Raw genomic sequence first — 26,083 nt, 5'->3', positions numbered from 1 at the left:
CACACTAAAAGCTCTATCACTACCTTAAAGAATTCTGTTCAAGGATTGGAGAAGTCCCAAATGTTATTAGAAAGATATGGCACACATTTACACTGTACCTCCCATTTGTGAGACCAAATCAATAAGTATATGAATACAATAATAAGGTAGGCAAGAACGTTATACTTGCACATCATCCCAAACCCACTATGTACACCTGAAGTCTGATACCTGTTTTGGGTAGTATTAGACTGGACAATTCATTTCAGAGGCTTCAACTGGCCCACCAAGGCTTTTTCCCTAGAAAACTCTGATCCCTTCCCACAAGATGACCATTGCTGAACTGGCAGCATGGAGCTGAATGCAGAATAGTCTCCGAGACTACTTTGCCCGCAGATCATAATGGCGCCTATAGCTGCTGCAATTATGACATAGGAAGCTACCTCATACAGAGTCAGAACACTGGCCCATCTAGCTCAGGGCTGCACAACTTTAGCCCTCCTGCACATGCTGAACTACAACTCCCATAATCCTTGATTACTGGTCACTGTGGCTTGGGATGCTGTAAACTGCACTCAAAAAACAGCTGGAGGGCCGAAGTTGTGCAGGTCTGATCTACCTCAATATTGCCTATAGTGATTGACAGCACCTCTTCATGATCTCAGGCAGGGGTCTTTTCCGTCCTACCTGGAGACATCCGGGGATGAACCTGGCACTTTCTGTATGCAAAGCATGTAATCTGCCATTGAGTTAGGGCCCAATGTACTTCTGTCACAAAAAAATAGAACTAGTATTCTCCACCAAAATAGTACAAAAAAACAGAATAGAAGTGGGATTAGGGATAGTTAGAGCATGAAAACTCTGTGCTCTCTCTTTTAATAAAATGTGGAAGCAACATTTACTCCAGAACAGAAGTCTCTTGCATATGCTAGCAAGCCCCATCTGTGCTATAAATGAAAACATCCAGTTCAAAGGATGTTCTGACTCTTGACTTCCCATCCACCATTCAATTCTAAGCTTCAAAATATTGCAAGATCAATTTAAAGCACAATCCCTTCTTTATCTATAAAGGCCCACAGAAGTCTCATTCCTAATTTTCATCAGAGTCCACAGGTTTCCCCTTCTCAAATGAAAGGTGGGGGGGAGCTCCAGTAGCTAGCAGAACAGGAGCATTTAGTAAGAATATATTTGGTACAGTTCTGCAGCCAAGATGGGAATATTTAACTTGACATTCGTTAAATACCTGCACAGAGCTTATCAGTTTATTTATGAAGCGCATATTACAGCATGAGATATAAATGCTTTAAAAGGTTCCGGTGTAACACCTATTCAAATATGAACACCACATGACTTCTGAAATTTGCTAACACCCTAATGAAAACAAATGTTTGACCTTTAATACAGTGACAAGTATAAAAAATACTCTCCTGTTCTTTTCTACTGGCAAGTTTATTTTCTGCATAGATTTTCTCCTATTATGCTGTAACAATCCTTCATTACCATAGCACGATAACACACAGACTATGGTCTACCTACAGTTGTCTGGTGCCTATTTAGTTTTATCGCAAGCAAGCAATTTGAGAATATGGTAATAAACCCTCAATCACTGTAATGAGGTATGATGGGTTGTAATTTCTCTGTGCTAATGGGTTACAAACAGTATTACAATGACGGGAATATCATTGATTCATTATGACTGCAATAATATCAAAATGACTTAATATAGATCACTATTAACTCATGCACATACTGCTAACAGCCTCTCCACGTTTCTATATACATACATATAACACATAAAATTAATATTTGTCTTTATATAAAATTCACACAGCACAAAACATTGTGTTGAATTCCCTAAATCAATATTTAAAGTTGGAATTATTGCATTGAACTCGTTCTTTGGAAAGAAGACCATTGATTTTAATCTGCTTGAAGCAATCAATTACTCCCTGTCCTCTTTATTCCAAACTGTAATGAAAACTAAACTGCGCTGTCTTGAAAACTAAATGTGAAGATGATCATAAACAGAATTTAAACTCCATGGATTATTCATATCTACCCATTTAGATTTGCCATTTCCATTATGAGTACATTTGCCATGAGCATTTAATGGACATCTAAAAGGGAATTCATTAAAGCAGGAGCTGTTGGCAGCACTTATGGCCTTCAGACTGCTTTATGTTTGCCTTTAATAGCTCGCTATTATAAAAGTGATATATTGTGTTCATCCCATTAGTAGTTTGCAGAAAGGTCTGTAAGATAGAACAGAATCAGTATCAAAACTAAAACAACAAAATATGTTTTTCAAAGCTGCTGTCCTAAGGATACACACTAGTATAGGCAGACTGTATTAGTGTAAGCCAAATAAGCAGTTAGCCATCTTTAAACAATAGTCTCTCTGTGTGTGTACATATATACCTACATACGTACACACTTGCTTTCTTAGCCAATCATGAAATAGTCTCGTGGTTATATTGTTGAACCGGACAGTGGTGTAATATGGATTTTTGTCCTGCATTAATTAGCAAGCTTCCATTTTATTAAATGACAGTTATGATACAAAGTCACTGGACTCCAGTAAGAGACATATTAATTATGACTGATTAGCACTGCTTTTTTGCCCTCATAATTCACAACATAAAACATTTAGTTTCATTGAAAAGAAGTTATATGTCACTAAGAAGCTGTCTTATGAAAAATACTGCCTGCACTTAAGAGCGAATAGTAAGATCTCAGCCAAATAACTGACCATGGCTTAAATATAGGAAGTGCATTCCCTCCAACATTCCCTGCGGATATTACACAGAAAAACTACCTTGGACTGATCTATTCTAACTCCTGCAGCTGTGCTAGTGAACAGTCTAGAGAAAGAAACTACCTAGTCAGATGCAATGTTTAGTTGACTAATTGGTAATATTAATTGATCAATAATATTTTGATCAATGTTTAGTATCACCACTAAACAGGTGATCCTCAATTAATCAATCAGTGAAATTTTTATACAATGCAATTGGTTTTAAACTACTAGTACTTGCAAAAACTGTGAGCAGCAGGTGCCAGCTTACAAGAGATATTCTGCCCCTCAGAACACACATAAGAGAGATGCCTCTTAAGATGAAATCTAATAACAGTGCAAGAATGTTTTGTGTCTTTGAAAGTAGTAGCTCTATTAGGACTGCGTGTCAGTAAAGAGGGATTTCCAATCTTTCAAATCCCTGCCCACACCACCAGGAGGCATCAGAACGTGCCCTGGATAGTGCAGTGGTGGGCTGTTTAATTGCCCACCCTGAACTGGCCCAGCAAACCTTGGGAGCTTGGAGGAGTGGGCAGGGAGTGATGCATGATGGCCTGGGAAGCCCACACAGCTGCTGGGAGGACACACAGGCATCTGGCGATGGTATTTCTAAGCAGAACTACCATCCCCAGAGACGCATGTGTCCTCCTAGCAGCTGTGTGGGCTTCCCAGGCTGCCCTTCATCACTTCCTGCCCATTCCCCTAAGCTCCCAAGAATTGCTACGCCTCCCAGTTGCCTGCACACCAGTGCTGGGTGGCCAGTTAAAGGGCCCCCAACACCACTGCTCTATCTGGGACACTTGCTCTGCATTCCGATGCCTCCTGGTGATGGGGGCAGGGATTTCCGACATCAGAAATGCCCCTTTCCTGACACACAGAGTGCCCAGAATGGGCGTTAGGAGCAGGTGCTCTGTGCCGCCTGAAAATACATCCCTGAAGATATCACAGACCTCAAGAACATATTTTCAGGTGGCGCAGGACACTTCCAAGGGAAGAAGAGATGAACAAAAATCATCCTGCTTTGTGCAATAAATGCTGTGGGGTACAGGAGAACCCTGTTATTTGCAGGATTCCATTCCGCAGGGGGCCCTGTGGATAGCAAATCTGCAAATAACAGGGCATTAGGGCAATGGGAAACAGGGGGTTAGGTTCCTGGATACCCCCAAATTGGCCGAAAATGGCAGGTTTTGCTCCATTTCCTCCCCAAATCATGCCCAATCACCCCCAAATGGGTGCATGCTGCACTGTTGCCCATGGGGCCCAAAATCGGCCCCAAATCACACTTTCTGCCTCTATTTTGAGCCATGAAATGGCTCCCGGTTTCTCCGGAAGTCAAAATGGCAGCCAGAAATGACCCCCAAGGTTAGTTCCGGCCACACCTGACCCATAGATACACAGGTTTAACCCTTTTTTCTCCCGTGTATACAGAGGTTGGGTCCTAATTACCCGACTGTGGATATACAAAGCCGCGAGTGCTGGACCCGCAAATAGCAAAGTCCTCCTGTACTTGGGAAGCTCTCGGCTATGTGGGCGCTTCTTCTCAGTGTGCGGGTGCATTGTTGGTTACAATGTTGGTAACTGACTACATCCCTAAGACAGAGAAAATAAATCCAGACATCACCACACCATCATGGGTACATCCAGATTCAGTTAGTCATTAGCGAATTCCATTCAAATTAATGGGACATAAGTTAATTATGATTAATTTGGACGTCAGTTAATCGTGGCTAATTTCTTTTATTGATTTAAGTTGTGCTAGCTAGCCTGGATGTTGCCCAGTAAGTAGAAGAGACTCAACACACACTGGAAAAAGGATGGAGTAACATTGTCCATATTTTCAAAGTGAGATGTCTGCGTGCAAGTCTAAATTTGACAGCACAGGCATTTTACAAAACAATCTCCTACCACTGCCAAAAAATCTCAAGTAATCAGAATGATCCCTGCTTTCCCTCAAGCCCACACAATTGCCAAAGATGAGGGCTAGGCACTCTGGGTCCTAGAGAGAGGACTAGACACACATCCCGTGGCATGCATCCTCAGAGCCTAATTTCAGCCCTTCCAGAATTCTTTCAGTGTCAAAGGGGACTGCTCTTTTGCCACTGAAAGGATCCTGGAAGGACCAAAACTGAGCTCCCAAGATGCCCATGCAGGACATATGTCCTCCAAATCCAGTTCTTCCCCTCCCAAAGAATCTTTTCAGCAATGAAGAGGACTCCGAGAAACACACCAAGGATCTGGGGGTAAGGTGACAGGAAAGTGAGCTTAGAGTACATGCTCCAAAGGACAGATACAAACAGGGCTTGCTTCCTGTCCTCTCCCCATGTACATGCAGCTACTTGTATTTCTTAAGCTCCTGAACTTACTTGATCTAACATTTTTAATTGGGCCATGTTGGTGTTTCCTAGAGCTATGGGGATTTGATCACTCAAGCCCAAGCTTCACATAAAAAGTTATTTTAAAGAAGTCAAATAACAAATATGTGCAAACTCGTTAACATAAGATTTATTCCCATTCTGATCATCTATTAAGCTCAACAGTAAAGAGTAAATCAAATTGTTGGTTGTGAAACCTTCTAAATATTATGATCTATTGCTAATGAAATTCTCCTTTCTATCTTACCTTGCCATGTTGGAAAACACCCTGAGAGAGAGAGAGAGAGAGAGAGAGAGAGAGATACCCCATCGGTCACCTGGACCAAAAGATGAATCAAGATCTTCAAGAATGGAAGGCAAACCCAAGATGGGCTGGTTTGTTACAAGTCTTCACAGAAAGATGGCCAGCCTTCTGTGCAATAAAACAGAAACAAAGATAGGAAGAAAACACAGTGGTAGTAGATGCATTCCCCTTTCACTGGATGAAAAGAGTTACATAGATATATATATATAAGGGCCAAGAGCTTTAATTGGAACGAACCAACCTTTAATCGATTAATCAACAAATTAATTGGTGGTCTGAAAGTTAGAAACATATCTATTTATTTCTGGAGCTATTCTGGTTGTGTTTTACTATTGTAACAGGCAATAATAAACAAAATATTAAAGCCATTTGCCTTCTAACTATGATTGTTTACTTATGTTTATTGTATCTCACACTTCAGTATCTTAAAGAGGTACCTATGTTGTGATACACAAATGTAAATATAACTAAAAGGAATATTGCTTACAGGATTTTTAATGGATCTGCTAACAGATATTTGTGGGCATTATCTGAACAGGGCTTCTTTCTGAGTCCTTGGAGAGCCCCTGCCAATCAAAATAAATACTAGGCTAGATGGATCCAACTGGGTATAAGGCAACTTCATAGGTACGTTCAGATTATGCAGGTTGAAAACTTCTCAGAGTTCCTAATGTGAAAGCCATATTTATATATATTATTGGAGAAGTTATGACAGCCCTATTTCTCCACTTCTGGTTGAAATTTCTCCTTAGCTAAATCCTCCAGTGCTAAATTTGAAGTCCAAAAGGTTCAATTTGTCATGGAAACACTCACCAGAATTCTAGATAACCAAACAAGCAGGGCTGCCTTTGCCAGCTTTGGGATACCTCGCCATACCCCTTCCAGTGCTGTCTCTTGACACTAGTCCCAATCCTGCCAAGGTTCATACTCCTAGTAACTCCCAAGGGCTCACACAGCCTATAGTGCATACTTGCTGGTATGAAGAAAACAGTAGTTTGACTCCAAAAGCTTAACTAAAATTTAACTTCATATTATGAGTTAAAACGGTACTGCTTTCGACACTTACAAAAGGAAGATCAAGGTTTCACAGATTTTATGCTCCATCATCAAGGATGACTTCAAGAGGTAGAAAGTGGTAGCCCCTGCTCCCTCCAAAATACTTCCTGCTCACCCTTTTCCTTCCCCACCCACCAGACTGGAACCTTACAGCGAAGTGGCAGACAATAGTCATAGTATATTATGCTCCTATAACGTGAATTAATTATTTTTAAAGGCCTCCATTGTTTAAAGAACATTCACTCATTCTTCTACCCCAGAACAAGCAGCAGAAACTGATGCAGCCAAGTAGGTAGGAAACTCCTCCAGCTTCCGAAGAGCCAGGCCAACCTTTTAGCTTTATTCCTGGTCAAGAATTGGGTTGGATGAGCCTACATGTGTAGGGGGTGCAGATTAAAGCTGGCCTGGCACTGACCTCTTTCCCCATCCCAATCTTTCTTGCCACATGGTCTTGGACAGGAAGAGAAAACTAGCTCGGAAAGCAGATTGGAAGGTTTAGCCTAATCCAAAAAAGTCAGCATTTCCTAGAAGAAACTGGCCCATTTTCTGAATAAGTTTGAAAACATCAAGTAAGCTTCATTAATAAGGTAAATGAACTAACCTTATGGCTACCGTCAGATGTAACATGGAACCACGGGTCCAACGGGCCCACACCTCACTCCCCTGTTAGTGAGATTGCAAAGAGGCAGGGTAGCTGGCTGTGCAGGCTTCCTTTTTGACAGAAGGTCAGTCTGCACAGCATCGGGCCAGAGTGAGGAAGAAACAGCCTCTCTCAACTCTGGTTCCGAGGGGCCGAAACTGCAGCACCAGCGTTTGGATGTAACACTGGCACCGCAGAGCCGGAGTTGAAGGCACTCAAACTCCACTCTGAACCAAAGGTTCAGACTGGAGTTCGGAGAGGGAAACTGCAGGTCACCTTTCCCCTTCAACACCGGTTTCCCAAATTTGGACATGTGGGTAAGGAAACTGGAGGTGAAGGGACCTCCAGTTTCCTGTTATGTCTGAATTTGGCCAGTCTTTCTAAGTATTTAATGTAAAACAAAATCCTTGCTCCCCTAACAATGTTCTCTGTCACCCCTTCACTTCTCCAAACTAGTTGTTTTACAGTCACTCCTGTCCATCACTTATCCTACAGTTTGTTTATTAACCTGGAACCTTAAAATAAAGCACTTTCCCCCTGTACCATTTATATCTATGCTTATGAATATCTGTTAAAAGTATTACCTAAACATCTCCATTCCGTTTCCTCAATATTCTGCACAGCAAAGCCATTTCAGAGAAATTAGATTCACATGCATCAAATATGTAAGTTGCTAACAGCAGCCCAACCCACAAGAACTAAGTTAACAGATACGCAGAATTAGAAATGCATGTCAAAAATAACACATCTATGGAATTAAAATTAGCAGCCAAATATTTCATTGGGAATTCAGTACACCAGAATATAACTCCCTGTGGTATTTCAGGGCTAGGTTTATTAGCAGCCCAATGAAGTGTCTGGCACAACAGGCTTTTGAACCTATTCGAAAAACCCTATTTCTATCGCAAGCTCCTTGGTGGCAAAGATTTGTTTATTTGCTTATGAAATGCTACAAAATAGCATTATTGTAATAAATAGGGATGTGCATGAATTGATTTTTCAATTTGTTTGGTGCTTGAATTGAATCACCCGATTCTTGTGTCCGAATCTGTCCCCCTGAAACACCCAAGATTCAATTCGGATTTTATTCGATTGAGATCCAGATTGATTCAGACCACTTATAAAGGTCCTGGGGCACCGAATTTGGGTGGAAGGTAGGTCCCCATGGGTGCCATCTACCACCCAAAATTTCAAGGCAGTGGGGCACTTGATTTAGTTTTAATGGGTTTTTGTTTTTACTGATTTTGTATATTTCTGCCATGAGAAATAATGGGGGTTCAAACTCACCCTATCCTAACCATAACATGGATCCCCACCTTTCCTTTTTTAAAAAACAATTTAAAAAGCCAAGCTCTAGCCCTTGTAGAAGCGGAGATGTGGAGCAAAATGTGTGGTCACTATTTTTCAAGTGTTTAGATTCTTTGGTGTCTAATAACCTTTCCTCATAAAGAATCCCTATGAGGATTCATTGCATACCTTCATTTCTTCTGTTCATTTTGAGTGTCATTGGACAGTGCCAATTGTCAACTACCATATGCCAACTACACACACACACACCACACACACCACACACACGCAAGGGAGTGGGGTACTCAGTTTATTTTTTTAGGAATATTGAAGTGTTTAGACTCTTTCGTGTCTAGTAACTTTTCCTCATAATGAATCCATATGAAGATTCATTATGTGCCTTCATTTCTTCTGTCCATTTTGACCATCATTGGACAGTGCCAACTGTCAACTGTCATGTGTCAACTACAAACACACACACACACCATACACACACTGGGGTACTCAGTTTATTTTTTAGGAGTATTGAAATGTTAAGATTCTTTGGTGTCTTCATTACATAACTTCATTTCTTCTGTTCATTTTGACCCCACTACTTTGCAGGTGGGGGTGGGGAATTAGTGGCATCACATGTGCCAACTACCCCACACCTGCAATCTGCAAGCCAATGAGTACTCAGTTTATATTTTAGGGATTTATGTGGTATTTAGAACTCTTTGGTGTGTAATGCATGCTCATAGGGATTCATTATGAGGAAAGCTTATTAGATACCAAAGAGGCTAAACACTTTAAAAAGTTCCTACAACATAAACTGAATAGTACCCCACTGCCTTGTAGGTGGGAGGGAGGATGTAGTTGGCACATGGTAGTTGACAGTTGGCACTGTCGAAAAGACAGTCAAAATGAACAGAAGAAATGAAGGAGTGTAATGAATTCTCATAGGGATTCACTGAGGAAAAGTTATTATACATCAAAGAATCCATACACTTGAAAAATAGTGACCACACATTTTACTCTATAACTCCACTTCTACAAGGGCCACAGCTTAGCTTTTTTTTTTTTTTTTTAAATGAAAGCTGGGAATCTGAGCGAATTAATAGGAGTAATCCGAATCTTGAATTGATTCGAATCTAATCTGGCATGATTCGATTTGGACCCCAAACTAGCCAATGGACCACAGGGGTGATTTGTTCTATCTCCAAATTGTCCAAATCAGCTTTGTACCTGAATTGATTCGCACATCCCTAGTAATAACCATAGTAATGTTAAATGAAGAACATAGTTTTTAATAATCTCTGCCAAGACTTTAAGAACAATTATCTTTCAGTGGATGGCTGTGACCTTTCTCCTGTTGTACAATTCCAGTCCCGCCCCCTCCACCACCAGGTTTTCCTGTACACCATGTCTAGAATAGCTGAGAGAATCCAAAAACTAAATAACAAGCCTAATGATGGAAAGCAATTTGAGCATGCAGATACAGGTCTTGGTGTAGAAGGATTCCTGTCTCTCTGAATTATTTGAAAAGTCTAGAGGTATTTGTAAGTTGCATTTTGCTAGAAGGATACATGACAACTACAGAATTAATGAGGAAATCCAACATCAAGCCATTAATATATTCAATCAAGTATTGACTTATCCACAAAGTTGAAATACAACTTAAATTCAACAAGGATAGCATGGCAATAAAGAGACAGTTACCAACCAGGATATCCCAAATTCAAGTCTCATATCAGCCATGAACTCAAAAGGCCAGTACAGATATAACAGTGTTTCCCAAGAAATCAGTAGCCAGTTACAGGGAGGCTTTCCCCCTACTCAGAACAGTAAATGCCCACTCTCAACTTATGGCTCTGACCTTTGATTTATCTTGCCTGTTTGGCATTATGTACTCATTTGTAAGCCTTTTTGTTGCATGCTAAGTCCCTTACACAATGAACTGAAATGTGGTACATATGTTCAGTACACACATATGTTTCTAGTTTGAATGTCAGTTCAACCTTCCCTCACACTCACACCCACTGTCAAACAGGAGGAAAGAAAAAAATATTTTGCAATGGTAGTATCTACCCTGAAGATCGAGATGTGTGAAATGTGATATGCATGTTCAGGACAAAATTCTGCTCATATTGTACTCTAGCTCAAACCCCCCACACATTTTCATGGTGGCCAAGCAAGATGCAAGATACATTATAATATATTTCCCTTAAGCAAGGAGCTACCAGAGTGAAATGGGTGTATAAACTTATAACATAATTCTCTGTTTCAATTTCAAAACACCAACTTAATCCTTGCATCCATTTGAGGTGAGGAGGAAGGAGACATTATAATGGGGTATCAGAAGTCATTTCTCTTGAACACTGTGATTTAATAGCTTAAGTACATCTAATAAATTCATACAACTGTGTGAACAATAATGAAGTGAGGGAAATGTACCTCTTCAACGAAGATACATCAAAAGAAACAAGGAAAGCCAAGCAAGAGATGTAAGACCACAATGGGTTGGATCCATAAGGTACTCTTCTGAATGTGGCAGACATCTTCTGCTCACTCATGGGAGGATGTTTTACATCTTGAGTTAGAGTTTCCTTTGAGCTAAATAATTTTTACATATAAAGCTTGGTAGAGCACAAGATCCTCAGCTCCTGATGCAAAGATCCCTGTTCTTCTTCAAGGAGGAGTGAGTACTAGAACTGAACAACTTGTTCCTTTAATTCTTGGGAACATATTTCTTAAAGCACTGTCATTTTATTTCTTATGTCTCCTTGAGAAAACAGAAAATGCTGCTGAGAATTGTTGTTTTAGTAAGCAGGACCAGCCTTAAAAAGAAACCACCACCACCACCTCCCCCCACCCCCCAAAAAAACTGGTCACGTATAGGAAACCTCAAATCTCAGACTTTAAAAGATCTCTCTTCATATTCTGAATTTGCTTTTTTGTCTGAGGCAGTTTGATTTTGAGTTTCATTTACTCCTGATGTTTGCAATGGGAATATAATTAACTACAAACATTAGTTCTAGCAGACAAGTGTTTTATGCAATGCTTGTATGCAGAAGAATTGTAAGGCGCTTTATACAACATAGACTTTGAGAAGAGCAACTTCAATTAAGTTTAATTAAAAGAGCAGATAATAAAACAGTGCAAAACCAAGGCTTTGATGTAGCAGAAAAAGTAACTGGGATGTGAAACAGAAAGAGTTTGTAGAAGTTTGTCAAATGGATCTCATGCTTGGGGTGGCAAAAAAAGATGAAATGAGATACATAACAGCAGGCTGTTAAAAATGGCCACTATTTTGTCATATGTTATATTAATTTAATTTTATCAGTTGATTTCAATATCTGAAAATAATGACTCTCACACTTTTCTCATCCATACTTCCATATATTGTGCCGCCAGCAGACAAAATTACTTAGTACAAGAGCAATAATAATTCTTTTTAAAAATGAAAGGGATTTGCTAAAATCTGTGGATATTGCTCATGAATGTTTAATAAATGCCTCTGCTGATTGAAAAGAGTAATCAGTAATCTGAATAATCTCTATCGTAAGTATAAAATGAGTAGGCTACTAGCCTTCTCCCCACTGCTTCAACAAATATACCTGTGAAGACACTCTCAGTAGCTTCTGCTGTTGCAGCACCCATATTCAACAAGGGACGGCATGTTAGAAATTGAAGATCAGCTCCCTCCATGTCTTTAAACTGAAAGAACCACCAATAAATGGACAAGTCACAATGTTACACATATTTACTGGGAAGCGCCATTGACTTTTATAGGATGTTCCCCTGCAATCATGTGTTCTTTGCTTTGAAACCTAAATTATCAAATTCATCCACACAATGGAGAATGCAGGTATATATCACTGCATGAAGATTAGCGTGATCTGGGCTAAACACACATGGAACCACAGCCATTTCCATCATTTCTTCTATATTCTAAGGATGTATACAGAAAGGAGGGTGTCTGGTATGTCAGCCTGGGAAGAGTGGCAGTAATAAATGGCCTTCCAGCACATCCCTTAATCTAAAAGAATGTCCTTTTTTCTTTCTTTCTTTTTTAAAACTCTTCTCACTTTTTGTCCAGGGATTCACCACAACTCCTCTCAAGCCAGAGATCTCCATGTTAAGCATGGCTGCTGCCAACACGTTGTCCCTGTAAAAGCAGTCACCACCGAAGCAGTTCTGAAAGAGATTCACTACAGCAGCAATTCAGTTCAACTGGGGTTGCTGTTGCGATAACTGCTAAGTTCTTCTAGTAGCTTCTGTGGCAACCAGAAGGGTTCCCAAATGGCATGCTGAAAGAAAGGCTGAAGTGCATCTTCAGAATTTAAGCCACATCCCCCATCTATGCCCCTCAGAGTAAGGACATCATTGTAAGAAGAGAGTAAGGTGAAATTCCCCAACACTGCCTACTGTAGTCCAGGCGGGGATGGAAGAATCCCAGAAGCACTGTCACTGCCCAGAAAGCACAGTCTCACTCATGAACTCAAAGCAAAAGGGCAGAATAGGATGCTGGGAGGAAATATTAACTTCCAGAGGGAAGCTCCCCATGGAGCACCATGGGTGACCTTTCCATGAACAAAGAGATGGGAAAGTCTTTCCCTCCCTTTGCTTGGCACCCTTCCATGCAAAGACCATGACTCTCCACTTGCCCTTTTTAAAAACACTGTTTTAAAATAAGACATCCTAACATTTAAAAGGGTCGAGTCTATACCACTATATAATTTTTACTGCAACAAAACAGTTCTTAACTATCTCTAGTTACTCTCTAGTTAAGCACTCTCAGCGATTTATCAGCACAGTTTTAGACATAACAGCTCCCACCTACCAATATAATTATTTTATTTGGGGCAACAGTTAACTCCTCTCAAATAAAACACCAGTAATACTTGGATAACCTGATAACATAGTTGCTAATGACTGACTTATAAGGGCAATCATCTGAATGCAAATAGTGCTACATTTCAATCTGCAAGATATAATACTGAATCATTTAAATATTATTTTACAAATGTTGCTTATGGCTTCGCAGCAATGTAGATGCAGCTTTGCAAGGATATTGGCTCTAGACAGTAATTATATCCACAGCCTAATGTTGCAGTTAATGGACACACACATTTCAATAATTACAACGCCTGAACAAGATAATATGCCTTTATTAGCTGCAACAAAATAAAGCTAAGCGAGAACTGAACTTAGCTAAGCATTTTAAAGATAGATATAGTACATTTTATTAAAAAGTCTAGCCAAAAGACCACACTGTTGAAACCATGATTTCCTTTACAACTGCACAATTAAACACTAATCTAAGTGTTCTTATAGGTAGCATCCACAATGAAAAGATTATGGGTATGATTTAGTATGGAAATGAAGTTTTCATGTTAATTGGATGAAAAGGTGCTATAGCAAGGTTATCATCACATGTGACACAGACTACTTCTGCCAAAAATCCGTACTAAAGACACATCACTTGATTTTTTTTAACCCATTTTCTAATAGCAGCTCTGCTTTTCTACATTATTTTGGATGTTCAGCCTTATAAAGGCTAATGGAGCATTTACAAATCCTCACCAGTTTTGTATTACCCACCTAACTTATTGCTGTATTCTTCATTCTTTCATCCTCTCTAATAAAACGCTTGGTGTCCGTCCGTGGACGGACACCAAGTGTGCGTTCGTGCCTCGCCTGTTCTGGGCATGCGCTTCGCGCATGCCCAGAACAGAGCAAGGGAGGCATGAACAACAGGACCCGGCGGCCATCTTGGGCGGCCAGAAGCGGCCGCCCCAAAGAAGCCAGGTAAGTGGCGGCGGGGGACGCGATGCGGCCAAGGTGGCGGCGGAGCCATGGCCACGGCCTGGCCGCGCCGCCGAAGCCGGGCGGGGGGAGGAGGCGGCGGGGGAAGCTGGCCGAGGTGGTGGCGGAGCCGCCGTCGAAGCCGGGCGGCTGGGAGTCCTTGGGGCCCTTGCCCGGCCGGGGAGACCAGCCGGGAATGTGAGGCGGAGGCGGCCCGGACCGGCAGCGGCGCCCCCAGAGTCTGCCCGGCCGCTGATTTGCCCTTCCCTTCCTAGCGCCCGTTATTCAACGGGCTAAAATTTACTTGTTCATTAATATTTACCACTGTAATTGATCGAGAAAGAACTCGTGCAGAATCCTAGAATTGCTGCCTTAAACACTGTTGCTATATAGCACCACCAGTGTTGATGGCCAGGTGGTATTGCCGCTATAGCCGAGCAGGAATCAGGAGACATGAGGAGCCAATAGGATCCCATCTGGCCCTATAAAGCAGACTCTGGCCTAGCTCCTCAGTGTGCGCAACTCACTGCTCTCTGGCATAGATTTAACTGGTCATATACTGCCTATCTATGCTTGCCTAACTCTTTAAATAACCTCTTCAAATAGGCTTCTGTAGTGAACACAGAGGAGTATTTCAAACGATCACCCCTCTCTACGACAAAAGGACACCCCAACAGCACAATGGGATGACGTCTAGTGATGTCAGAGCAGGCGTGTTCTCTCTGCATCCTAACCTTCAACGTGAGTGCTGGCAGATGATCAGGCAAACTGGTTCAGGGTATAAAATTCTTCACATACTTGAACTAGGCTTGACTGGTTCAATCCTCAACATCTCCATCTAGGGCTAGAAAAGACCCCTGTCAGAAACTCTGGAGAGATGCTGCCAGCAGTCAGTGACCTAGGTGCACTGACCCAGTATAAGGCAAACGAAGGGAGGTAACCACTGGCAGCCAAAAATATATCTGTGTTGACAGAACTTGTATTTAGTAGTGCATGGTTCAGCTCATACAGAATGACAAACCATGGCTTGAGTGAGCCACTAGTTCATGCACTCTAATTTGAACATGGCTTCCAGTTTTGGTTTGGAGGACAAGGGCAAACACAGTTTGCCAATTCAAAACTTAAGAGAGTACCTTCTCTGTTGTGAACTCTGTCACCTATTAAGTTGATCTGGAGAGGTTCAGTTATGGTTTCCGCCAACTTGTTTGGTGGCAACTCGGGACTGGGCCTTCTCTGTGGCTGCCCCAGGGCTTTGGAATGTGCTCCCTGCTGAAATAAGAGCATCTTCTTCTCTGTTTGTTTTCAGAGGACCCTGAAGATGTATCTGCTCTCCCAGGCTTTTTAAATGAAATCTAATTTTTAAATTTTAATGTGTTTTTATCTATTGTGATTTTTATCTGTTTTATGAGTTTTAAATGTTTTATATTTTATATTGTGTTTTAATCTGTACACCACCTAGAAATTTCTACATTATGCAGTATTGAAATTCAATCAAATCAAATCAAATCAAAATAATAGGAGATTATGGTTTACCACAAACCAAGTAAATAAATCAGAGCACACAAGGGAAAGGAGGACATGTGTGATCCCAAGGTTCACTCATAAAACACCAACAGATGGCTTGGCATGATGCGTGGACTGTGCGCACAAGTGCACAGCTGTGCACATGCTTGTGCATACATGCATTTATGCAGGCATGTATATCACATACCTGTTTATTCTGGCCACAGGTTCTCTTGACTGAATGATCTGCAATGCATACAAGTATTTTGGACACAAATATTCACATTAGTAAACCGTAGACTATATTGTATCTTCATCATTATAGTTATAGCTTAGTTATATCTGCTTTAGAGATATAACTAAGCTATATAACTAAGCTCAACCACCATAAAATACCTACTTTAATCAAGTTTAGCTATCTTATCCCTTTTCTCAAACATTCCAAGGCATAGTTGCACCTATTTCTTGTTAAAATTCTTCTTTAAACTCTAAAAGTTAAATGAGAGGCATTTAATGCAATCTGAAAAATATTCAGTTCAATTAAAAATAATTGATGCATGGTGAAATAATTCTTCCCAAAGCTGCTGTAAAATCTTCAAAAAAATAGAGCTACTTAATAATTTTCATCTCCTACAGGCTAGAGAAGCATTACTGCATATTAAAAATTGGAATTCAGTTTTCCCAGGAGGTACAAGAAAGTTATTAAAACAACCTATTTATTGTTGATATAGCTATCCATTTGTGCTACACAAAAAGTAACAATTTCAGTACATTAAGAGAAAAACTAATTAAGATATAATTAGTATTTTCTGTATTTTGATAATTAAGGGTTAGTTGGCTATTTCTTTTCACATTTCTGTTTGTTGCACACTGACAATACCTTTAATGAGCAACTAACACTATTTAAACCCCGATGGCTGAGGAGTTTAGTGACCACTACTACATTACTTCCATTTATCACTGCCTCTTTACCTATAAATTAAAGCAGCCTTCAAGCTATGTTGATCTACTTTATATCAATTTCTTCATCCATATCAGCTGAATATGTATGGCATTAACCTCATTTACTAGTTGAGAAAAGATGAATTAAAATGAGATCCAATTCCTAGTCACAGAATACAATTTTAAAACTGTCTGCTAATTTCTACCACCTGTCAGCATAGCAATCCTTTACTTCCTAGTAACAAAGTGAAGGATATTTTGATACCATTTGGGGTGGGGAACCCATGATTATATAATTAGCTATTAAACCAATGAAGCCGTGATCCTGAACTGAGCCATGTAGCTCTTGTAGCACCAAGGAGACACATAGTTGATTCAGATAATGTGAAATACATTGCAGAAGTGCAAATATAAAGCCATTTCAGTACTCTTGTAAAAACAAAAGCAGTAGTTATAATAAATATTTTCTGTACAAAGGCACAATATAGTGTAGGAACACAATAAATGAATATTATATAGAAATCCACAATAATGAGCAAGCTTGCACTTTTAAAAATCCAGTTCAGAAAAACAGAGTGGCTTGATAGAATGCCTGATTTTGCTTGTCATGTGAAATTGTATTCATCAAGCCTGATCGTTATTCATAATATACTATACACTTTTTATTTTATCCCATGAACATTAAAGCATGGGCAGAAACCATATATAGGAATGCCAGAGAAAATTAGCAATGCTCAGTGATAAGCTATAGTTGCTGCTTCAGATGAATGGTCAAGGAAGTTTTAGGTTTTTCTGTATTTGCAGATTTTAAAACAAAAACAAAACAAAACAAAAACATCGTAGTGCCTCCAATACTAGGGGGTCTTGTCCAAAAAATTCCACTTACTACTCTCATTATCTTTTTCAATAACTGTTCACCATTTATTCCATGTTTGTAAAGCTCCTCTCCACAGAAGCTACATCACTGTAGATCTTTATGCATCTATATCATTTTCCAGACATAAACAAGTGTCATTAATAGCAGCACCTTATTCAGACACTGGGCACAACCTGGTAAAAAAAAACTTTTCCGTTTCTTTGAAAACCTTTTCTTAGCTATTGTCATGAAAGAAAAATATATCAACAGAGTTCAACCCACTGCTACATCTGCTGAAGCCCCAAGTTGGAAAGATGAGACTACTCAAATTTTATGAAAAGCTATTTGAATACTCTACTGGGTCCACAACATGCTCACCAATAACAGAACAAACAAAAGTTTCTCTTCTCAAATCATGGTTTAGAAGGACCACCAGCATAAAATGAACCTTGTAAACCCACCATAATTTTAAGAACATCTTCAACCAAGGTTGCAAAGAAAAAAACTATGGGAAAGTCAAGTGAACAAGATCTGCAGAGAAATAATTATCTTCTTCATAAATCAAACTATAAGACCACCATTGTGACATAAGATCATATTGGGAGCAAGAGCAATACTAAGTTGGCCTTAGACAAAATGGTGGAATTACTGTACACCAAAAGGTATAAACTGAGGTTAGGAACACCACCGCCTCTCAACATCACTGATACCGCATGTTTTTCGGAAAGAGGCATGGATTCCACATCAACAATGCTCCAGAGCAAAACATTCATGTAGTCCTTCAAATTAACAAAGATGCTATGTTTGTTAGCACATGCTATCAGGACAAGGTTTCTGCATACCACCAGCAAATTATCTTGTCAAAAGTCATATCATCTTCCCCATTCTAAGCAAGTGCCTTTTCTATCACGTACATGATTTCCCATACTGTTTAGTAGTAATGCACCACAATACTGTACATTACCGATAAATAAAATAAACATGCTCTCTTGTCTTTGTTTTCTGCTTTCCCTTTTCTACAAGCAGGAAGACCAAGATACAGCCCAGAAGCACTGTGAAAACCACTAGTGTAAGCAGCAAAGGGCAATAGCTTTTTCAGTGCACTGTGACAGAACTGCATACGTTGGTTTCCGGGGGAGGGTGGTAGTGGATTAATTATCCTGATATGGAGGATGACCAGAGAGCATTCTGAGCCATGCCAACTCTACCTGAACAGCACAGGTCACATTATCTCTATGTCAAATATATCACATCACTGCTATATCAGGAAACTGCTGCCAGGAAAGATCGACTAACAACAGGCTCTTGAAGCAGAGATCATTACTTATTGGCAGGAGTGGTAGCAGTACTGAAGACTAATATGATTGTTTCAGAATGATGTATGTATCCTTAGTACCTTGCACGTTTCAGAAGCTATGACTCAAGTTTTTGTAGATGGGCAGTAGTGCATCTTAACTAGAGATTAATTATAATTTCTTAGCCTACCCCAATATATGGTCTACTCCAAAGTACAAGAACATCCTAGTCTTATAGCAGAGTGAGCCATATTTGAAGCAGCATGACAAAGTCAGAGAAAAACTTTCTTCTTGAGCATAGCAGTATAGTGGTACAGTTATAGGCTAAACACAGATCATTTGAGAAATATTACAGATCCTTGTGGCTGCATATCAGGAAAGTCTCTAAGTTCACTAATTAAGGACAAATGCAAGTATCTTCCCTCCATTGTCAATCTTCTAGAAAAATATTTCTCCACTGGCCCTGCAAGGTCATTTATTCCCTGCATAAAGCAGAGGGCAATTAAATGGAAGGATAAACCTGGTGCCCTGAAGCAGGGGGGACGGAAACCCACCATCAATAGAATATTTTTGATTCCTTCCCTTTCTCTTTCACCAAGAGCTACTTGGGGAGTACATTATGCTGAAATGCAATCTCATAAATATCATTAAAAACCATAACAATACAAATATGTAATACATAGAACAGAGGGAGACATTTCCCACTTGGGCTTCCGATTGTTCCCTACTGCTTATATTTCCTGAATAGAATGAAATAACCACATTAAATAAAAATGGGTTTTTTAAAGTATAATTTGCATGGCAGAAAATACAGAATAACTAACATTTAACAACAAATTAAAGTGCTACCTACAGAAATAAGCAAATAGTTTTTCCTGCATTGCATAGCAATGCAGTCTCACAGTTTTCCATCTAAATGTCTGGTCACAGCCACTTAAAAGAAATAATTTGATAAAAATTATTGTAAAATTAGCCAAATGCTTGTAACTCTGCCTTTTGCATAACCAGGTATAATCAACATTAGCCAATATATAGGATACCAAAGTCGTTCGGCTGTAGTATGCCAAATAGGACTTTGGTTAATATTTTCCAGACCCTCTAAATATGCATACACTATTAAAGAAATTGCTGTGCTGTAGTAATCATGGACAACAGGATAGTCAGTCAAACCAGACATTAAGCTTTCCTGAATCACTGCCAGTTCCTAAGGTTATGTTTACAACAAAATCTGTCAAAGTTCACTTAAAAAGGATTCTTAACAGGGTCTCAATGCAACTGAAGGACACAAGCTATCCTTTATTTAGTTTATAAATGGACCTTTGAGTTAATTCAAGACACTTCCAAGTAGTCATACAAATGGCTGTCATCTTAACAAGATCCATCTTCACATCTCTCTGTATTTGTTTCCAAACATGGATCTGCCTAATCAATACAAGCACATCTATGCAGGCAACATATAGCAGAGGATTTACTGTAGGGATGTAATGCCATCTGCTGCTACACTTGCTGCTACAGCAGGGGGAAAAACAAAGTTGACTGGGTCTTTTTTGCACTTGGAAAAAGAAAATAGGCACAAGCAGACAGTCACACTGCAAGATCGACATGCTAAACCAAACACTGAATCAGAGACACACAGGAAAAGATTCAGTTTTGTTTTTGTCTCTCCATAACCACTCCCAACACATCATTCTATCAATCATTTGCCAGATCTGAATCACAAATATTCAGGACAGATTCACAAAAATGCCTGCAGCCCCCACTCCTTTCAAAGTGACATTCATGCTGAGCTGGACTGTGAGAATGAGGCAACACTGGCTCATTAATGCAGTGGTTTCCAAACTCTGTTGGGGTAATCCCAGAAACGTTTATCAGCAGGTCCTCAATAGAGAAGACCAGTGATTATGGGCAAGGTTCCTTAAAAGAGCTTGTCTGCTGTTACTGATTTTCTCCTGAAATGTGCGCACACGGCGGGGGGGGTGTTGGGTGTCTGAGGCACACAGTCATCCTTCTCAGTCAACCAAAGGCAATGGTGAGCCCTCCAGATTTGGCCAACACTCCAAATGACCTGAGAACACAACCCTAGAATGAATCCCAAAATAATCTACAATACAAAGGGGTTTACAACAAATGCAGAAAAGCAATGTAGAATGGGTTTCCAGTGGTAGGACATTTGAAAACCATCAATACAATGGAACAGCAATTTGGCACACCTGCAATCCATAACCATATTAGACAGGATACTTTATATAACTAAGATTCACATTGATTTCATCATGAGATCATTGTAAGCTTAAGAATGTACCCCCCACAAAAATTTTGAATCTCTTCAATGAAATTAACCAGAATCATGGTCATATTTCTTTACCCAATTGACCAAGACCAAACAATCTGCTTTCCCACTAGCTTCATTGACCTTGCTTTGTTAATACCCTCTCAATGGAATCAGCTAAATCACTTGGGAAACAAGTCTCTCTTCCCAGAAGCGTAAATGACTTCACCTTTGAATCAGGAAGGCCAGGAACTAAGGCAACATACAATTTCCCTCATCCCATCCCAGAGTGTAAATGTCACAATCCTCCTCTTCCTTTCCCTCACCTCCAACCTTTAAAAGTAATCTACTGTAGATATATACTCACTGAGCTCAGACCCTGCCAGCTCCAGAAACTCCCAGTGGAAGAACAGTAACATATATAACAATGTGTCGATATGAATTCTGTCCATTCATGTAATGCATCTACTCTTGAATAACCAGAAAGAACACGGCCCTATTTCTTTCTTTACATATTTTTACTGAATTCATATGAGGGGGAAAATCAAATAAAAATTTGTCAAAGTGACTGAATCCATTCTCAAAGAGACAGGGACAGAACCTTCAGAAAATTCTTCATGATTATGTAGTTTATGGGCACCAACTTGCAAATAAATTAATTAAATGCTTAAAAAATAACAGGCTATCAAAAATGGATGGCCAAACTCGAACAAAGAGAAAAATATGCAGTTTGCCAGAACAAATGCCACTAAATAACATTAATTTAAAAGTAGCTATTAAAAGCCCTAGATAATTTTCTATATTGTATTTATTAAGAAAAACTTGCTAGACCTGAGTTAGTGCCCTGCTAAATTACAACACTGGAGAAGACAACTTATTTGATGATCCTACAAAAGACCTCCATATGTGACTACATTTTGTCAGCTCCTCCCACCCCAATAAGGTAATTAAAAAATACAACTAATTTAAGAGCTCTGTAGCTTTAACACAGGTAAATCACTAAGTCTTTTTTATTTCTCGTGCAGTCTGAGCCTGTTGATTCATAAAAGTTTCATTCTACTAAAACTCATGAACGTTCTTTTCTTGCTACACAAGAATATTTGTCTCAAACAAACCTGCATACTTTGTTGGGGGGGGGGGACCTGGCTTTTAAAATGACATTTTAAGAAACTACAACATGCCCCCAAAAGAACTGAAACAGCAGGGTTGGTGTCCCCAGAAATTGAGAATGTGAATCTGGAGATCCAACACAGCATGGTGGACAATTGGTCTGACTTATTACAAGACAGTTTCTCACAAAACCTATAACCATGAGTTGCCTAAAGTGTTCTTTCACAATATATTTACAGCAGGTGACAGCACTATTAGCTACAGACAAGAAGTCAAAGCTTGACAAAGTAAAACATCTGGATTACAGCCTAGTCTTCATCAACTAAGTGATGAAAAAGTTTTTACCATTGACTTAAAGAGGAAGATGGACCTATTTATCCACAACATAAATGATATGTTGTATCATTTCGTTATGAGGCAAGGCTACAACACCTGGGGATTTTTAGTTTAGAAAAAAAGACAGAGGGGAGACATGATAGAGGTCTATAAAATCATTCATGGTGTGGAGAAAGCTGATAGAGAGAAATGTTTATCCCTCTCGTATAACACTAAAACCAGGGGTGATCCCATGAAACTGATTGCCAAGAAATTTAGGATTGACAAAAGGAAGTACTGTTTTACACAGCACATAATTAACCTATGAAATTCTCTGCCACAAGATGTGGTGACAGCCAACAGCTTGGATGGCTTTAAGAGGGGTTTAGATAAATTCATGAGGGGCAGTTCTATCAATGGCTACTAGTATGAGGGCTATGGGCCTCAGAGGCAAGATGCCTTTAAATATCAGTTGCAGGGGAGAGGGCACACCCTCAGCTCTTGCCTGTGGGCTTCCCAGAGGCATCTGGTGGGCCACTGTATGAAGCAGGATGCTGGACTAGATGGGCCTTGGGCCTGATCCAGCAAGGCTGTTCTTATGTACTTAAGAAACGGGAGGTGTGGTGGGGGTGGGAAAGAATGTACATAGTACACAACTTGGTTTTTGCTATTAATGTGAGAAGTCATTAAAGTAATCCTAAAGATATGATGTACACCCAAAGAAAGGGGACGGGGGAATCTCAAGATTCTGCTTTCTGGTAAGCAGACCAATGACAGACCTACATCTTGTAGACATCTTGCTACAAAATTTGCTTGGAGCTCAAAGAAAAGATTCTTTCAATATTTCTCAAGATCAACTGATCTCATCTAACTGGTGAGCTCTTTATAATGTCTATATTATGACTATCCCCTAAAGTTAGGGTGAATTAACTACTTTTTTCTTCAAGAATGCATTTTATTTTCCCCTCCTCTCTATTTAAAATGCAGAAAGAGCCAAGTAATGTGAGAAATACAGTAGGAAGTGCATAAAGGAGTAACTGTCAAAAGGACAGAACTATTAAAAGAATAAATCTTGCATACCCAGCTGTGAAATATAATACAATATAGCAAACCCTGTTAAATGTTTGAAGGAAAAGACAAAATGCAATGTAATCTCAAACTGTTTAATGAATATAACAGTTGAAAATATGAAGTTCTTGCATATGGCATGCTGAAATGAACTAGACTGCAAATACACAAAAGATGTCAAGAGACAGAAACATTGTCACTCCAGCATACTCAACCACAGGCTAATCATACCAATACAGCAATCTGTTCCATGAGCAGCAACTTCAACATGTGTTTGATGCTCCTCCACCCAAAGAGTTTCCCATTCCTTTCAATGAACACAACACATTTGTACGCGTAGATCAGCTCCCTCAATTGGAATGAATATTCAGGTACATACAGGTCTCTGAATCAGGATGAACACTTTCAGTTTTCCCTCTCTCTCCCTCTCTCAGACACACACACCATCATCTCTGCTTAAAACAGAATCGTAGGAGTAGCTGAAGGAAAACACCTACCTTTGAGGTGCGTTGGAGTTGATCCCCTACATACGTTTTACGGAACTGATCCAAAAACCAGAGTACTGCAAGTTCTACTTTCTCATTACTACAGCGTGGTAACTGGGCATCCATCAAAGAAATTAGCTGAAAGACTCTGAAATAAGTGAAAATCCATAAGACTTTTTAAAATGTTGACATTCCAAACCATGTATATATTATGTGGCAGAGAAGCACCATAACGATCTTAAGAAGAGTTTAAAGTAGCAAAACATCCTTTCTCCACACATTCTTAAAAGCTACTACTGCCTATTCAGTACTACCATGCACTGTTTAACAAAAAAGACTTTAAATCAAAGGTATTTCTAAAACCAATATTGTATTAGGGCTAGAAGGCAATGGACTGTGAAATACAAAATACATTTAGAAGCTAAAATGCTGTCCAGCTTTTAAGAATGAGAGTACGTGTTATTTTCATTTGTTGCACTAGCCTTGAATCTCTAAACAGATGCTTCTCAGTTTCTAAGCTGGCAGCTGAAATACTTTGGATGTAGGTATGACCAAGTGGGCCAGGAGCTTCCATGGAAAACCCTGTTGGGATAGCAAATGGGCAAATTATTACTTTTTTGGTCAATGTGAGGCAATCTGAATGACTTCCATTTATTTCTATCTTGTATTTTGCTGTGATCTAGTTAGAGCCAATGGAAAGAATCAGCTGCGGAGCCAGCCGAGTGGCGGCCTGGGTCCAGCCCCGCTCGGCGGCCCCTCCAAATACGCCCATATGCATGACGTCACGCGCATGGGGGTGTGGCTCGGGCTCCAGAGGAGCCCAGAGCAAGCTCCCCCCTCCCACGCCCAGGCAGCCGAGAGCCCGGGTGAACTCTGCTGCCAGTTATTTCAGGCAGTGCCGACTGCCCGATAGAACGTTTTCCCCTTCTTCTCCCTCTCTGGGAGCGCTCATTCGGTACTTGGCAGCCCAGGCCACGCCCCCTGTGTGTGTGACATCACACATAAAGGGGGCGTGGTCTGGGCTGCTGAGAGCCCAAATATGCTCTCAGCTCATCAGTTCAGGCAGCGTCAGCTGCCTGATAGGACATTTTCCACTTTCTCTCTCTCCAGAGAGGGAGAGGAAGGGGAAAACGTTCTATCATACAGTCGATTCTGCCTGAAATAACTGGCACAGAGTTTGCCCAGACTCTTGACTGCCCGGGCATAGGATGGGGGAGTTCGCTCTGGGCTCCTCCGGAGCCTGAGCCACAGGGCTTCAGCAGCCTTTTCCATTGGCGGCCTGGGTTCTTTGCACCCATTGGCCCAATGGTGGTTCCGCCCCTGGAAGGAATGTGTAAGGAACCTCCCCAGCTACTGCAGCACTTCAGTCCTTAAGCTTTGGGTCTTGGAAGAATCTAAGTTCTCAGTGGTGGTGATCAGGTCAACTATCATTTTCATCTTTTGTGTCAACTGCTGGAAGAGGGAAGGGAGAAGAGATCCACTTCAACTAATTGTGCCTGCTAGCCAGTTTGCCTTCATATTGATTACTTCAACCATGTGTTCACAGCCCAAGCAGGAAGAAAAACTTTACTGAAGACAGGATCTCAATAAATGCTTTCAATGTGGAACTGCACAGGAATACCACCAAAGAGTGACACAGGATTCGTTGCACATGACAGCAAGACTCCTGTCAGGAACCTTGGAGAGCCGCTGTCAGTCAGTGTAAATGATGCTAAGCTGGATGAACTAATGGTTTGACTCAGTATAAGGCAGCTTCCTATGTTCTTAATAGTATTGATGCATTAAGTTATAACCAGTTTATGAGTCAGTGTTTACTCCATGTCTTGAATAGCGGGTTTCTGGCAATAAGATCCCATGAATCAGGACCTGAAGTCTCCAAGCTTGACTCTAACCGGCTAAGTGCAAGAATAAAAAACTGTGCAAATGGTTGCTTCTCCTCTTTGGGCTGGTTCAAACGATACCTAATGCCAGCCCGTGTGATTAGAAGGAGGACATGCCAAGTGAATGCCTATCATGACATT

General features: G+C 40.3%; 1 protein-coding gene across 11 annotated transcripts in view; it reads right to left on the bottom strand.

Moving 5' to 3' along the window:
- RANBP17 (RAN binding protein 17) overlaps window positions 1-26,083 on the bottom strand; it is a 352,447-nt gene that overhangs the window by 263,946 nt on the left and 62,418 nt on the right. For all 11 annotated transcript variants that reach the window (XR_008313461.1, XR_008313459.1, XR_008313462.1 and 8 more), the window contains one exon: window positions 24,075-24,210. Coding sequence is in view for 4 of the 11 variants with exons in the window: in XM_053284861.1 (XP_053140836.1) it covers window positions 24,075-24,210 (136 nt within the window). In the remaining 7 variants the exon portion in view is untranslated. The remainder of the gene's footprint in view (window positions 1-24,074; window positions 24,211-26,083) is intronic.

This window comes from Hemicordylus capensis, chromosome 1 (genome assembly GCF_027244095.1).
Source record: "Hemicordylus capensis ecotype Gifberg chromosome 1, rHemCap1.1.pri, whole genome shotgun sequence".
NCBI lineage: Eukaryota > Metazoa > Chordata > Lepidosauria > Squamata > Cordylidae > Hemicordylus > Hemicordylus capensis.
The sequence above is the reverse complement of the archived record's forward strand: the minus strand, read 5'-3'. Positions and strand labels throughout refer to the sequence as shown.